This window comes from Petaurus breviceps, unplaced genomic scaffold (genome assembly GCF_028583685.1).
Source record: "Petaurus breviceps papuanus isolate PSGF00001 unplaced genomic scaffold, PetGlider_PUasm1.0 545, whole genome shotgun sequence".
Classification (NCBI taxonomy): domain Eukaryota; kingdom Metazoa; phylum Chordata; class Mammalia; order Diprotodontia; family Petauridae; genus Petaurus; species Petaurus breviceps.
In genome coordinates, this window is record NW_027186366.1 from 2,355,271 (window position 1) to 2,372,095 (window position 16,825).

Here is a 16,825-nt window from a genome sequence, read left to right on the forward strand (position 1 = left end):
TGGGGGAGACAACGGGCACACAGTTCTGTAAAAACCAGCTCTGGATGGGATTAATGGGGGATCACCACCAGAGGGAAGGGCCGCTGGGAAAGGACTCCTGGAGAAGATGGGATTTGGGCTGGGCCTTGAAGGCAGCTGGGGCACACCTGCACTGTGACCCAGAGAGGATGGACAGTAACGTCTTTAAAACCCCCCTCCCTGTAAGACCCAGTTCAGGGGCCACCTACGGGAAACCACAGGAGCCTTCCCATGGTAACGCATCGGAGGGGCACAGTGACCAAGGAGACCCACCTTGGAGACCTGCTGCTGGGGAGCCTCTGGCCAGCAACTCAGCTCCTCTGAGCAGTCTGCCTTGGCAAAGAGGGTTCCTTCGCTGGAAGGCCCTAGGCACAGCATGGGGTGGGCAGCCTTTTTTCTTTCTGCTGAGCAGGAGGCAGTGTGGTCCAACAGTAAGTCAGAAGATGTGCTGGGAGGGCCCGTCTCTTGGGCTCCCCACCAGTGTGACCCCTACAAACTGGCCTCTGCTACTACACTGATCTGAGGTCCTGTCCAGCTCCAACAAGCAGTCAGTGCCCCATGTGCCAATAGCCCACACAGTGACAGCTTAATCAAAAATATCAAGCATCATGCTTGAGAACTGTTAGAACCAGATGAGGGAAGGGGTGTTTTTCACATTTATTAACAGATCCAAAGTATTCACCCTGAAAAGTTAACATTTTAAACTATGGACCAAGACATGATTTACTTACACCTTGTTTAACACAGAAAATGAAAATCCCTTTAACAGCAGAACATGTTTCAAGTAGGAAACTGCATTACAATGAGAAAGTCACGTCTGAGCGCGAGCGCAGGGCTCCCAGCCGCCTCCCCTCTGTCTGGGGCTCCAGGAGTGATGCCGTCGCTTTTAGAACACGTACTTCATGTGCTTGATGCCGTACGTCTTGAAGAACACCATTAGGATGAGGGCCCAGAGGCCCAGGATGAAGCCTCCCGGAGGGTGCCACTCCTTCGGCTTGGGTTTCTGCAAAGCAGGATGACAGTGTTACATTTCACAGGGACTCTGGGCAAACAAACTGAGAGCAAAGTAAAGCCAGGGGGGTGAGGCAGGATGGACTTTTCAGGTGAAAGCCTTTGCCTTCTAAGATTTAATGACGCCGGAGACGCCCAAAGGGGCTGACTCCAACTCCCCGGGGTGCCGCCTGAGCCGACCACCCACTCTCATCTTCCCTTTGGGGGATGGGGAGGGGGCTTGCTTTGTGCCTGGGAACTCCAGCTGAGCTTCGGCACTCCTATCTAGGCCATGGAACTCAGAGGAAGCTATCCAGTGCCTCCCCTGCCCAGCCCGGGGCAACTGTATCTGCAAGGTCAGCTCTTGACTGGCCCTACCTGGAAAGTGAATGCTGAACATGCTACCCACCTTCTAACAGGGAGGGGCCAGACTCCACATGCAGACAGAGACAAGTAACCAAAGGCAGGGATCTGCTGGCACTGCCCGTGCATGTCTCTACCAGGCTTTTTCTTTTTCTTTTTCCAATGGGGGTAGGTGGGAAGGGGAAAATACACTAAAAATTTCACACACCTCTCCAAAGACAGAATACATTCTCTAACGCATAATACCTTGAACAATGAGGAGGATGTGATAGGCTCTCAAGAAATACTTTTTCTCTGACAAATATATGTGAAAATACTAAAGTGACATAAACTGGGTTACTGGATTATTTTCTTGTTTTTATCAAATTTTTATTTAAATGTATTTTGATTCATTAAAGTCACTGATAGAAAAAAACTTTTGTATTAAAAAAACCACTTATTTTTACTTCATGTATTTAGTAGATTTCGCACATGAGTGATACGAACCACAGCACAGACCCATGCAAAAGCATCATTCTGATCTTTTTCCAATGACAAGAAGATACTGCGGAGGAAGTGGGTCCTGATACTTACTATAACACAGGCAAAGCAGAGAAATAAGGGAGTGTGCCGCTAATCTGCTGCACTCCAGGAAACAGCAACTATGGAATTTGTGGGGAGTGTTTCACAGCCCCGTCCAGAGGCAACGATATTTGGGCACTGTGTGTCACCATACAAATGACGTTACTAAGTATCTGCAGAAGACCACCATGAAGATGGACGTTGTTTATCCCCCACACGGGGTGCTGGGGCTCTAAAAGAAAGCGAGAGCCCTCTGAAGGACACACTCTGCCACTAAGCCATTCAATGTAAGGGTGGACAAAGGAGCCAGCTAAGGGGACCTCTCGGGAAGGAGGATGGAGCAAGGCCAAGGCCTCGCAGGCCTTGAGGCCTTAGCAGACAAGGAGAGGTGCTGCTCACGGGCCGGAATGAACCAGAACTAAGATCAGAGTGAGGCACAGATGAAAGGATTCAGGCCTGAAATGATCACCAAAAGTGGAGAAAAATCAGCAGGAAGGACAATGAGGCCGAGCCTCCTATTTCTAGGAACGTGGGCTGCAGCTCAGAGGCCAAAGGCTCACGCTGGATGCACAGAAGGAGGGAGGCTGTCCCTGCTGCCGCCGCCCCCCCCCCGGCGCTGTCCACTCTGGCCGGTGCTGACTGGGCAGCGACATTGTTCTGACTCTGTGACTGCACCTGGGGTCTTCTTGGCAGAGACGCTGCAGGGGTTTGCCATTTCTTTCTTTAGCTCATCTCACAGAGGAGGAAGCTGAGGCAGCCAGGGTGAGGTGACTAGTCCAGGGTCACACCGCTCGTGAGTGCAGAGTCTTCCTGACTGACCACTGCACCATCTCCCTCGGGAGAGACTGAGAATCATTTGGAAGCTTGGCTTTGCCTCCACTTGGGAAAACTGCAAGGCTGAAGACCTCCAGGTGTGTCAGTGAGCTCATTGCGAGCATGCTTTGGTCCGGGGCCTGCACTTCCCTCCTGCCTCGGGCTGAGCAGAGGGACCATCCAGGAAGGCCGCAAGGGTCTTTCCCGGGTCCCTTCCTGAGCCCAGGCTCCACAGGAAGGCACAGTGCCGCCTTTTCAGGGCCCACCCTGGGCTGGCTCTGCTGCAGGCAGCAGGACAGGGCAGACAAAGCCTCTCCCAGACAGAGCCTCACAGGCCCCCGAGATGCGCCCCCCATGCTTTGATAACAGTTAGAGGAGAGAAGCTGAGCCACAGAGCCGCTCTGTTCATGTTAAAAATAGCTTTTTTTTTTTTTTTTTACAAGATAAAGAGTGATTTGGTCACTTCCACTGCTGGATGAAGAATCCCCTTGTGCTGGATGAGGGCCTCGTCCTCCTCAGACTGATCCCACACCTGGCTCACCTGGCTCCCCCACTAAGGGAACGCATCCATCACCTACCCAAAGCACCCGGGTTGCTTAATAAAGCTTGCTCATTGACTAAAAACAAACCAGTCAAGGATGCTTTGTTAAACAATCTCTCCCTTGGTCTCTAAGAAGACCCCAACCTGGCAGCACCCTTTGGGCCCAGGCCCTCCATCTGCCTCCAGGCACAACTGGCCTGGATGAATCGTGATCCCCAACTGGGATTGGGCTCCCCTGGGAGCACAGACTCCCTGAGCCTTTGTGTTTTGTCTCTGGCACTGAGCACACAGCTGGGACACAGAAAGCACTAAGAAAGGGGCTTTTGTTTCTTTATTCATTCTCACCGTCTCCTCTCACAAGTTCAAAAAGCTCAAATAAGAAGAGAGAAATCAGGAGTCTACCCTATGTGGCAGCCCCACAAAACCTAAAATGAAAACAGACCCAAGACCAAACCCAGATGCTCACGATTAAGCTTCCTAACAGAAGGAAGGGCATTTAGAAATTAATGTTCCTTCCTTATTATTATCTCTCTTGCCAATGAGGGCAGAGACAGGCAGAGAGGGAGAGGGAGGGAGGGAGTGTTAGCAAGCACCCTGGCACACCCAGGATGACCTTCCAGCACAGGTGCCTTGACCTACTTGAAAGGGGTTAATGAAGAAGGGAGCATCCAAGACAGACAGATAAGTAGAGCAGTAGACAAGCAGAGAAATAAAGCCCAACAGACAGGGCTCTGAGTGCCTGAATCAAAGCAATACGGACACACACTTTACAGGCATCCCTGGATAGAGGGAGCAGATATCTGAGCAGCCGGGGGTCTGAACTTGTGGCTGTTCAGGGCCTGGTCCAGGGAATCACAAGATCCTTCTCATAGCGAGCCCCCAAAGCAAAAGACCAGCTCAGAGAATATATGCACTTCTCAGAGCCAGAAGGCACCACAACCCCTGACTCAGTGCCTGATGAGCTCAGCACCAAAAGGTGGGGAAGCCATCCCTCAGCAAGCTCCTCCCCCAGGGCTCCAGGGGAATGAGGATGCATCACAGCTGGGTACAGAGGCCTGTCAATGAAGATTACAGAGGAAGGGAAAGAGAGCAGGAGGGAGAAAGAGTGTGGGTGTATGTATGCATGTATGGAGCGAGCTTTCATCCCATAAAGAATGGCTTAGCCCCAGCCCCGCTGGGCTGGGGGCTGGGGAGACCCAAGCCAAAGAGGAAGTATCTCTCTGGCACCAAGCGCGCAGTAGGTGCTTAAGAAACGCTCCCTGATTTAAGAAACAACCATCTGGAAAGTATTTGCAAAGTGAGAGGAATCACATGCTGACAGTTAAAACTGGGAAGGGGCGAGGGGCGTCGATTTGGGGAGCCTTGACTCTATACCCCACTAAAAGAAGACTGATCTCTAGCCAATGATGAGGCCAGGGTGCCAATGTGACACTGCTTCACGCTGTGCCCCCGACTCTCACAGAAACACTGTGAATGTGTCTTCTCATTAAGACTGTGCTGCCTCTGCCAGGGGCTTGCTCCCTCTGGCTCCCAGGGGAGCCCAAGGCCTTAGCAGTGGCTTCTTCCAACCATGGCTTCAGTGCTTTTACTCAGTTAAGTCACAGATGGGTCTCATTTAGGGGTATGGCCCGAGCCTCCCATAAACAGCCGGCCAGACTTGGTGAAGGAGATCGTTCCACAGAAAATGCCCCCGGGACTCCCCCTCCCCCCATAACAGCTACAATACAGAAGTAAAAGGCACACTTTAAAACATCATGGACAAACACTGAACACTAAGTTCATGCAGGTTATGGAAATGCCTGATATTTCAAATTAGTGGGTAACTAAGCAACAGGGAACTTCCCACTGAGAATGGTACCCAGTCTCTGGTCCTGGATGGGGCGAGATGCACATCACTGAGCGAAACTTCAAAACCCAGCTAACGACACAGTTCCAAGGATTGTAATTAAGGTAAGGATGAAACTAAGGATTTTCAAATTAAATGAGTCTATGGGGAAACTGATGGAAATCATCCAAGATTTTCAATAAGGCCTTTTCATAAAACATATAGAACATAAAAATGCTATTAAAATGGATTTTATAGAAGGAAAAAAATGATCAAGCAAATGTTCTGAAGGCCCTGCTAAAATTACTTAGCAAATGATGTTTTTCACCCTCCACTGTTGAATCTGAAGGAGGTTATTAGAATTTCCACATTTAACAAAAAGCAACTTCAAGTGCCAAGTGTGGATGAGTACATCTGAAGGAATGAATGAAGCCTCCATTAAGCCCTGACTTACACCAAGCACTGGAGACATAACTGAGCCCAAAGCTCGGGCAAAGTCCCGCTTCCAGGCTGCCCATTCGCTGGCTCCAGCAGGATCAGCACGTCACAAGCACACAGAGAACTGAGCAGAGGCTCGGAAGGATGGGATTCCATGATAAAAATAAATTCATCTTCTCCTACCTTGGTGAGATGCAGCATTTTTCTTCATGAAGCCACAGCAGGTGTGACCAAAACACACATATTCTGAAGTACAAGTTTGCTGTGTGATGTAAAAATACACATGGACCCAAGTGCCTTGATGAGCAAGCACAGGCATGATCAGCAGGGAAGGTGAGGAGTGGACACAGCCCCCAAGCTCCCCCCACCCTGGGGAGAGCCACAGCTGCCAGGAAGGTCTGGGGCCCCGGGAGCTCACAGGTGGAGGGGAGCCCATGGGTGCCAAAGGGTAGGCAAGATGAACCAAGGGGCAAACAGGAAGAGGCCCCTCCTATGTCACAGGTGTCACCAAGACAGGTGACACAGATTCCGAGATAAGAATACAGCTCTAGAAGGCCCAGCCCTCTTTGTTTAAAGAGTGGGGATGGCGGGAGCAGGCAAAAGGAGAGGGAGGGAACCATGGCTGGTACAGCTGGTGAAATGGCCCACCCAAGAAATGTGTCTCCAGAGTTACCAAATACCTTTGGCCAGGCTATTCCACCACTCATGAGATCAGAGAGGTACAAAAAAATACTGATTTTTTCACTTATTTTTATTTACTTATTTTATTTTATATTTTATTTTATTTATATTTATTTTATTCACTTATTTTTATTCACTTATTATTATTCATTTCAGTCATATCCAACTCTTCATGGCCCCATCTGGGGTTTTCTTGGCAGAGATACCACAGTGGTTTGCTATTTCCTCCTCCAGTTCATTTTACAGATGAGAAAACTGAGGCAAACAGGGTGAAGTGACTTGCCCAGGGTCACAAAGCTAGTGTCTGAGGCCACATTTGAACTCAGGTTTTCCTAATTCCAGGCTTAAAAGACAACAGTCTCCAAGGAATTCAAGATTAACATAACAAAAAAGGCAACAGGGAGGCAAGAGCGGGTATGAGTAGACTTGCCCCAGGAACCAAAGACTGGGAAGAAAAGACTTCATCAAGGAAGTTCATCAAAGAGCTAGGAAGGGGTGGCATCAGGGAGCTCTTGGTGGGTGGCCTGCAGCAAGCTTGGGGAGGACACGGATGACAGTCAAACAGGTGACTCCAGAATGAGTCACCACCTGTGTCACTGGAAAGGACTTCTGACCCATGAGAGTAACTGAATCATTTAGTATCTAAAGTTACGCTGTGAAGTAAAAGGTGCTTCTGGAGATGGAAGCATTTTTAAAGATATTTAAGAAAAAAACCCAGAAGAATGAGAAATCTCAAGACCAGTGAACATGGGCACTCACCAAAAACTTGCTGATGCCTGAAACTTAACCCACAGCTGAGTCCTGTCTGCACATCCCATTTCTCTTACAGATATTCTGTAAAACAATTTCTACTTGGTTCTGTTTTTGATTACCTGATTTAAAACGTAGAACTAATCAAGATGGGAAAGAGAGCATGTCAAAAATATTTACATATGGTTAATTATCTCAAAATAGGCAGTAGCCTGCGTGGCTCACAAAAATGAATTCTATTGGGTCACCTGTATGGCCTCTTTTTAATCTGTAAAATAACTTGGTTAATTTCAACTAATTCTCTCTTTTTAGGTGCAAGAATGGCCTCTATTTCCCCAAAATAAGAATGCCGAATGAGCATCAATACCCTGGAAAGTCTGTGACAATCAAAGCTAGGCAAGCTTTAAAGGCCTTGCCCTTCAGAAGATGGTCCTGCACCAGCAAAGTTGTACAGACAGGCCATTCATCCAAACAGAACCAGGCGCACAGTCAGGCCAACTCTATGGAAGCTGGAAGCTGAGGCGGGGCGGCATCAGATCAGGAGGGTGACAGCCCACTGTATGTTTGTCGCACACGGCCAATTTTTCTTAAAGGAGGAGCGTGCCCAAAGCCAGCCGACGGGCTTCACTCTACAACAGGTGCAATACAGGACAGAGTGGGTCCTGCCCAGTGGCCCAGACTGCTTGGAAAGTCACCCAGTACCCACGGTGTTCCAAAGCCAGCACTGGCCGCTGCCACTCTTCCTCTCTCTCTAGTTGCCGACACCTTCATTCTGCTCTCCAGCAGTCAGCTCCAGGGCGGGCTGTTAAGCGTCACATGCCTGGCCTGGAGTCAGAATGACCTGAATTCAAATCCAGCTTCAGGCACTTGCTAGCTCTATGACTCAGGGCAATTCCTCAGATACTAAATGGAACCAAAACAGGCCATCTCCCAGGGCTGTTAGGAGGGTCAAATGAGACCCTCTTTGTATAGCAGGGTCCCTCCCTCTGCCCCAGGGGTCTGATCATCTCCACTCAGTCTGCTAACAGATCAGTAAGTCCAAGCCAGTCTCTACTCTCATACCACCAGCTTCCTTGTGGCCATGTCTCAGTCCCAAGCAGATCAAAGCAGGGCTCGTCCCTCTGCCCACCATGCTGCCAGGGTCCTGGCTCTGCTTAGTCCTCCACTCCGGCCGTCTGCTCTGCAGACCACTCTGCCTCCCACCTTGGTTCTGGACATGGCACCACATCATCACATCAATAACACCACCAGTTGTAGAGAGAGCATTCCCCCCCCCAAGCCAAAACCACCTTCCCTTTGCATTCCCCTCCATGGCTTGTGTGTTCTTGACTGTCCTGGAGCTTGGGGGCTATCACACTTCTAAAACTAGTGACTCCAATGCAGACCATGATGCCTGGGATGCAGTAAGCACATACAATATGCAGCTGACTCATTGACTTTTCCAAATACATTTTTTTTTCCACTCAGCATGGATTTTCTGCTCCCCGTCCCCTCGACCTCTAACAAGGCCGCTGATGCACTGGCCAGACCCCTGGCTTCATCCTCAGGCCTCAGGGCAGTGTCTGCACAAGGCTGTTCTTTTTCCAGTGTCGCTATGACTGTGAATTCTGCCAGTTGTGCTCTGTTCAGGCTGGACCGGTCCATAAAGATCTTCACAGCTTTCCCTGAAATGTCCCATTGTGGGTGATAATAAAATAATTTAAAATGCTTAAAAGGCAAAAGTTTAGGTTTTTATGCAGACTACAATGTACTAGTATGTCCCATCTGGCTTTAAAGTTCTGAAAACAAGGGAGCCTAAGATTTGTTTACAATAACAAAGTGAAAGAAAGGGAGGAAGGAAGAAGGGAGGGCTTTTCTTCATCCTCATTCTCCCCCACCCCCTGCAGCCTCTGACACTGTGGCTGGCTCTCCTCTCTCTGGGTTTTTGGGACACACCCTACCCCATTTCCCCTCCTCCTCCAGACCGCTCCAGACATCTAACACCATGGCTGTCCCTCAGGGTCTCGGCTCCCATGGAGTCAGTGACCATCTGATGCTGAGGATTACATCTCACACTCAAACCTGTCCCAAACACAACTCTCCCTCTCCCCCAAAACCTCCTGGCTTCTGGCCTTCCCCGTCATGCTGGCCTCCTCAGTCTCTCATTGCACCCCCCATATCCAAGATGGTGCCAGTCTGCCCCCTCCACTGCTCTGACACTGCTCCCACCCTGGTGCAGACCCATCACTGCTGGGGGTCCGCCTGCCTCAATCCCTCCCCACTCGGGCCACTCTAAGTGACTTTTCTAAACTGAAGACTGGATCATGTCCCTCCCACCCCATCCCATCAGGTGGCTCCCAACTGTCTCTGTCAGGCCCTCTAAGCCCTTGTAACCTGGCCCCTCCTCCCTTTCCAGCCTGCTTGCTGCCCACAGCCAGACCCTCCCTCCCTCATCCTCCGTGCCCAGGATGCTCTCCCTCCTCTGCTCTGACAACGGACCTCGTGGTCAAGTAAAACCGCACCTTCTACAGGAAGCCTTTCCCAAGCCCTCCTAATTACAATCCATTCCCTCTGCTAATTACTCCCTATTTATCCTGTATGGGGTTTGTCTCATATATACTTGTTTGTATGTTGTCTCTCCCATTCGACTATGAGCTCCTTGAGGGCAGGGGCTGTCTTTGGCCTCTTTTGGTATTCCCTGTACTTAGCTTACCACCTAGTATATGGCAGGTGCTTAATAAATGTCTACAGATGGAAGAAAGAGAGGGAGGGACTTATTTGGTACTGTTCTAAGCACAGAGAACAGAGGTGCAAAAGAAAGGCTGGTTCCTGGGGGAGGTGGGTGGTGGCAGACTAAGGCACCGGGGAGGAGCCTGGCACAGGGAGATTCCAGGGTGAGAAGGCTGGGTGTCCCAGGAGGAGATGGAGAGAGGCTGGTGAGAAGAATCATTCTAGATGCTCCCTGCAGTAGCCCAGGGCAGAAAGGAGTGGCCTGGCCTTGATGATGGAGGGGAGCTCAGAGGGAGTGCTCATGGGCAAAGGGAAGCGTCTGCGTTTGCCTGGGGTATGCTGGCTGCCGAGAAGCACCGACGACGTGCTGGGCTCAGGATTCACAGAGACGAGAGTGAGCCTGGCCTGGCCCCCAGGGAGCTTCTGTTCTGAGGCAGAGAAGGCCCCATCGGGGCCCAGGAACTGATCAGATCCTCAGGCTGAAGGAGAGGAAGTCAAATTTCACATTTTGATTCTGTGAATCTTAAAGATACTTAGAAGCCCATTTTAGGTTTTAAAACGGTTTTCTATTTTCTCAGCAACAATAACAAAATGCTCTGTGGATTTCCATGCATCGCAGTAGAATAAAGCAGAAGTCATCCCAGATGGCCTTTTTACAATATTTAACCTGGCAGAGGAACCAGCAGGGCCAAAATATGTCCCAGTAGTCTTTGATGCTTTTTAATTGTAAATTCCTTTTTATCTAAAATGATTCAGGGGATAAGCTTTTCTGATTACCATACGTATGATAGGCTCAAAAATGTGCAAGTAATCTGAATACAACAAAATAAGTAAAATCATATGGAACATAATTTATGGATCCCAGACCTTACAGCGTCCTTCAGGCTGACCTTTGGAAACGACTCAGAGACTGCCTTTCTGAGTCTGCCCCAGTTTCTTTGTTGTATGGTTTTCTCATCCAGCTGGAACACAGACTATCAGAAAAGAAAATCAGCAGCACCAATCTGGCCCAGTCCAGAGCTTCAGGCGGCCTGCAGGCCCGGGGCCCCATAGGGCCCTGCACAATGCCATCGAAGGACCTAAGGTCCAGGTTAGGTTTTCTGCATGTGGGAGTGGGGTGGGGGAAGAGGGTCCCAGATCTCCCAAATGAAGGCACTGGCCTGAGTGCCTCACTGCCCGCTCGGCAGCTCTCCAGGACCGGATCATCTTCAGAAACTCCTCATTCCAGAATGGCTGGACAAGCCGTGGCGTAGGATTATAATGGAATACTCTTGTGCTCTAAGAAATGAGGAGCAGGATGGCTTCAGAAAAGCTGAAAAGACTGATAAAAACTGCTGCAAAGTGAGCAGAATCAGGAGAATGCTGTACATGGAGAACAGCAACGCTGGAAGAATGATTAGCTGTGAGAGACCTGTCTACTCTGGGCAGGAAAATGGCAAAGGACTTGCCTCCAGAGAGAACTGATGAACTGAGTGTAGCCCAAACCCTACTTCTTCTCAACTGATTCTTCCTTTCGGGTTTTTTGTCTGTCTTCTTTTGTAACATGGCTAACATGGAAATATGTTTTGTGTGACTTCACACGTATAATGAGTATCATATTGCTTGCCTTCTCCAGAAGAGGGGGTGGGAGAGGGAGGAAAAGGAATTTAAACTCAAAACTTTTAAAAATAAATGTTTAAAAAAATGTAAATGTAATTGGGAATTTAATGAAATAAAAACCTATTAAAAAGGAAAAAAAACAAAACCTATTAAAAAGGAAAAAAAATCAAGAAACTCTGACTGCTCAGAGTCTGACCATCGAGCTCTTCTGCTGCTGACTGGAACACCCAAGTCTGAGAAGTGGCCGCCACACAAGAAGTCTATCCACAACCACATGAAAACGCGCTCCAAATCACTAAGCGAGATCGGTGGGATGGGAATTAAAACCACTCTGCATTTCTACCGCACACCAACCAAATCAGCCAAGACAACAAAAGATGAGAACAGTCAATGGGTTACAGGGGAAAGGGCACGATAAGAGACTGGCTGGTGCCACACTTCGGTCCAATCACACCGTAAAACAACGTGGAACTGAGTGAGAAATGTGGCTGATCTGTTCAACTCAAGCATCCTACACCTGCAGAGGAGGGGAATATACCCCAAGGAGGGCAAAGACAAAAGGTCCCAAACATACCAAAATATTCCCTGCAACACTTACAGTGGGTGCTCACTACTTAGTGAAAGGTCGACCAAATAGTGATGTTATGGATATCTGAGCTATAAGAAAATAAATATGAGGAATGCTGAAAAACACAAACAGATTCTGGTACTGGGAGAGCAAAGCAGGATCAGAACAGTAACCTAAGTGAAAAGAACACACAGGGAAGCCAAATAAGTCCCTGAAGGAGCCCTTCTGGGCTATGGGGCTGGGACGGAGCACAAGAGTATATTAGAAAATGACTTTAGGATATAACAATAAAAAGCATCAATAAAATCTAAAATTCTAATCAGTCCTTTAAATATCTTAGAAATGAGACTCCTATCAGAAAAACTAATGCAGATACTTTCCCCAGATACTTATTTCCCTTCTATTTTGGCTGCATTGGTCTTGCTTATATAAAACCTTTTTAATTTATTTCACAGAAATTGTCCATATTATCAAATGAGCTATCTGGCAAGTGTTAAGCACAACGCCTAAAACATGGTCATCAAGCTTTGTTTCCTCCCCTTGCCCCCTTATCTTCTCCAATCCTCTCCATTCCTGGTTTGGTTATGAACTCTTCTGCTATGCACAGATCTGAAAGGTCATTTCTCCCCTGCTCCTCCCATTCTTTCTGATGCCACCTCCTGTCTAAGTCACATGCCTCTTTGGAGCTAATCTTGGTGTGTGGTAGGAGTTCTGGTTTATACCGAGTTTCTGCCAGGCTGTCTCCCGTCTATCTCAGCCCTTTTTAAGGGCTCTGGGTTCTCGAAGGCTATTCAGACAGGGCACCATCTCTGGCAGTGTCTATCTTGCTACGATGAGTCTGAGCATGGTCCTGGGGATGGGCCACACCAACCCCATCCAAATGGAGAGGTCTGTCATCAGCGTGAGGGCCACGCGGTCACACCTTAAGAAACATTTTAAAATCGTCCTCAATCCTTTGTGCCTCCCCTTCCCATTCTGCTTCAGCAGTGACGATGGCAGGCATAGAGACCAAGAAGGCTAAGCAGCAACCAGTCTTCAAACCAACTGCAAACATGAAACCGCCATGCGATCACCAGCCACTGAAAGAACCCCACCCATCTTGACATCTTCACTGTGAGTTGCAGCTAAGAGGAGGGATGTCTCATGCGCCTGAATACACTGAACATTTAACGGGACACTTGGTCATCTCACGGTGCGGTGTTAACAATTACTACCTGCAAACACACCACAATGAAAACAACTACAGATTACAAACCAACATCGCCCGCAGAGGGTTAAAAAATAAACAAGGAAATTCTTCAAAGATCTTGATAAGACACTTCAAATTAAATTAGCTTTTTTTTAACTTAGTGACTTGAGTACAAAAGGGTGGAGAGTGAAGAATGTGTGACAAGATGTAATCCAAGAGTAAGGAAAGAGAGGCAAAGGCACACTAACTCACGGAAGACTCTCCTACCCACACATCATGAATAATTTCCTAAGAAAAGAACCCAAAGGCCCTGGACACAGGATGCCCCAAATAACATCCAAAAAACCAGAACCGATTCTATTTTAAAGGAGTGGAAACAATTCATTTCCAATGGGAGAGTCGCTCCTGAACCAGATGCCTGTATACGTTCAGATACTCAACTCCAGATGAGTATCTGACCCCAAAATCCAGCCTGGCAACACCGATACTCACCTAGTGGGTCTGAATCAGGGAAAACTCCAGTGATGAGAGTCCAAGGTACCAGCGATCCAAAGAGGAAGGGGGAGATGCAGGTAGGTGCTGCTGTATTTCAGCATATTCCCAAGAATGCCTGGGTGACAGACGGGCCATAAAATACATCATTAAGGACACATAAGACTGGACAGTGAAGCGGTCCAACTGGTCATGCGGCGAGAGTCAGAGACGCCAGACAGCCAGCCCAAAGGTGACACCGGTGGATACAGAATGCTAGAGAGCTGGAGAAGCCTGTGAGGACACTGGGCAGAGCCAGTCCCAAGGATCTGTGTCCAGATACGGATCCACCAGAAGACCGTGCCAGGCTGGACCTAGACTGAGGGGGGAGTACTCCCATGTGCGGCAGCCACTCCAAGGAGATGTCTGCGTATCGCTGTACACAGGGATGCAGGTCTATCTTTCAATATCATAGATGACCCTCTTTGAGAAATTTTAGGAAACTTCAGGACAAAAGCAGCTCAGTTTAATAACTACAAAAAACTTTCATGTTTAAAAGTAATGTGAAATCCTATATGTCACCTTGCAAGAAGAGATAGTAAGAGATACCCCATCTAAAATACTCCGGACAGTGCAAAGTGCTTGGGAGTACACCAACCAAAATAAACCCAGGAATTACATGAACAAAATTACTAAAAAAAACTTCTTACACAAATAAAATCAGATTTAAACAGAGAAATACTAATTGTTCATGGGTAGGCAGGACTAATAAAATTAAAATGACAATTTTACCTAAATTAATCTGTATTTATTCAATGCCATTCCAATTAAATTACCAAAAATTTATTTGACTGAGTTAGAAAAAAATAATTTAAAAATTCATTTGATAGAACAAAAGGTTAAGAATATTAAAGGAACTAATGAAAACAATGTGATGAAAGGAGGTTTAGCAGTATCCGATTTTAAACTATATTATAAGGAAGTAATTATCAAAAAAGTCTAGTACTGGCTAAGAAAAAGAAAAGTGGATTGGTTTAACAGTGCAGACATACAATACACAGCAGCAAATGACTAGAGTGACCTCCTGTTTGACAAGTGTAAAGCTTTAGGGACAAGAATTCATTATTTAGTAAAAACTGTTAGGAAAAATAGAAAGCTGTACTAGAAACTAGGCATAATAGGAGCAGCTAGGTGGTGCAGTGAATAGAGCACTAGCCTTGGAATCAGGAGGACCTGAGTTCAAATTTGACCTCAGACACTTGACATACTTACTAGTTGTGTGACCTTGGGCAAGTCACTTAACCCCAACTGCCTTGCCTTCCCTTCTCCAAGGTGGAGAAAAAAAAGAAACTGGATATAGACCTGTATCTTATACCATTTATTTATCAAGATAGAGTCAAAATGGACACATGACCTAGATATAAAAGGAGATGCTACAAGAACATTAGCAGAGCATGGAACACATTCGCTATCAGACTTATGGAAGAGAGAATTTAAGAATAGCACTGTGAGGCAGAAAATGAATAATTTTCATAACATTAAATGTCAAAGGGTTTATACAAATAAGACCAATGCAGTCAAGATCAGAAGGAAAGCAGAAAATTGGAGAGAAATTTTTACAGACAGTTTCTCAGATAAAGGTCTCAAATCTCAAAAGAATTCTGCCAAATAGAGATGAAGACAAGTCATTACCAATTGATAAATGGTCAAAGGATATGAAAAAGTAGGTTGCTGATGAAGAAATCAAAACAATTTAGAGTCATAGCATGTAGATTAGAACACACTTGAGGGATCATCTGACACCGGACTGGCTGAAATGACTGAAGGGGAGAGCAACAGATGTTGGAGGGGGTGTGGAAAAACATGGACACTAAGTCATTGTTGGTGGAGCTGCAGCCAAACTGAACCCCTCCCTGTCCCTGAAAACATACTGTGCTGGCCTCCCCCCACTGCTCCTCTCTCCACTTCCCCTGTGCTCTGGGTCTCCTCACACGCCCCTCTTAAGACCCAGGCAACCCCTGCCAAGGAATCCCTTCCCATCATGCCTCCATGCCACCATCTATATAACAGGGCAGCAACTCTCTGTGAGAAGTGCGACTCGCCCACAAAGAGCGGAGAAGGGACAGCAAGGTCTGTACAGGTAATTCCCCAACAGTACCTGTATCCTTACGACAGCACTGAAAGGTACAGTCAAGATCCCACTGTTTGAACATTTGTTGATACCAAAAAACAAAGCCTTGCAGACTTTCCTGCAACAAGGAAGCCATCCTCTCAGGTACAAATATGTTAGGACCACACTGTAGCCACAGAAATAACTAGCTAACGACCCTCACATCCAAAGAGACCTCTGCTTCCCCCACTGTGGAGGATGCTTTACCCAAGGTCCCTCCAGACCAGAAGGGTCTCCACGATGCTGGGCATCCTCCAGGGCCTCTTCAAGTCATTCAGAATGGTTAAAGAGACTGGCCTAACGATCCACATAGGAAAACCAAAGACGGAAAAATGCCTCAAAGCAGGACAATGACATGCAAAAAAGGTCAGAAATGCCTAGGGAAGCCCAGGGACCAAGGCTAGTTTGCAGGGCTCTGGGAGGTATAGACATCCACAGCCCCACTGGGCGTGTTATTCCCCAACAATACCCCGATTCTAGGAAAGCATGCAGTAGTGTCTAATTCTTAGAGGCCAAGCACAGTCAGTCCCTTTCCTAAGGCTTTTATAACGGACTAATATTTTTTAAATCCCTACCTGACTTGACTTTATGAAAATCACTGATCACTACACAATGGTAATCACTTTTTTATTTTAACAGATGAAAGTGAAATGAACCTTAAATAGATAAACAAATGCAGGCGAACCCATCTGTTGGCCATTCTTTAGCAAAGAAACAAAGGACGGTGTAAATTTTCCACAAAAAGTGTCATCTTTCAGTCATAAAATCCATATCTTAATTCTAAATTGAAGCTATTAAGGAAGAGCTGAGTGGTTTGATTTTAAAATTAATGTCTGTGAAGTAATTGTAAAATTTAATTATATTGAAAATCGTCCATGTCTCCCCACATCTGTCTCCCTAGGACAGTCCCCAAAAACAACGACCTGAATCACTCCTTCTGCCTGCGGAGTCTGTGGAAGAAACACCAGCATGACCACGGAGAACTGGCTCGAGAATGTTCCGCCTCGGTTTACAAAACCCCTGCCCTGAGCTCACAGGAGCTGGAAGACTGACAGCCAGAGGAAGACGTGGGGAAGCTGTGAACACAATCACATCTCCTCTTTAGATGATGAGAAGAGGGAAGACGGGGAAAGTAAGGG

General features: G+C 47.4%; 1 protein-coding gene across 2 annotated transcripts in view; it reads right to left on the minus strand.

Moving 5' to 3' along the window:
• Positions 1–651: 651 nt before the first annotated feature.
• PIGK (phosphatidylinositol glycan anchor biosynthesis class K) overlaps positions 652–16,825 on the minus strand; it is an 80,108-nt gene continuing 63,934 nt past the window's right edge. Inside the window, exons 11-12 of one of the 2 annotated variants that reach the window (XR_011171119.1) lie at positions 13,538–13,655; positions 652–1,021 (exon numbers count right to left, since the gene is read on the minus strand). Coding sequence is in view for 1 of the 2 variants with exons in the window: in XM_069102220.1 (XP_068958321.1) it covers positions 905–1,021 (117 nt within the window). In the remaining variant the exon portion in view is untranslated. The remainder of the gene's footprint in view (positions 1,022–13,537; positions 13,656–16,825) is intronic. The other variant, XM_069102220.1, reaches the window with a different exon arrangement.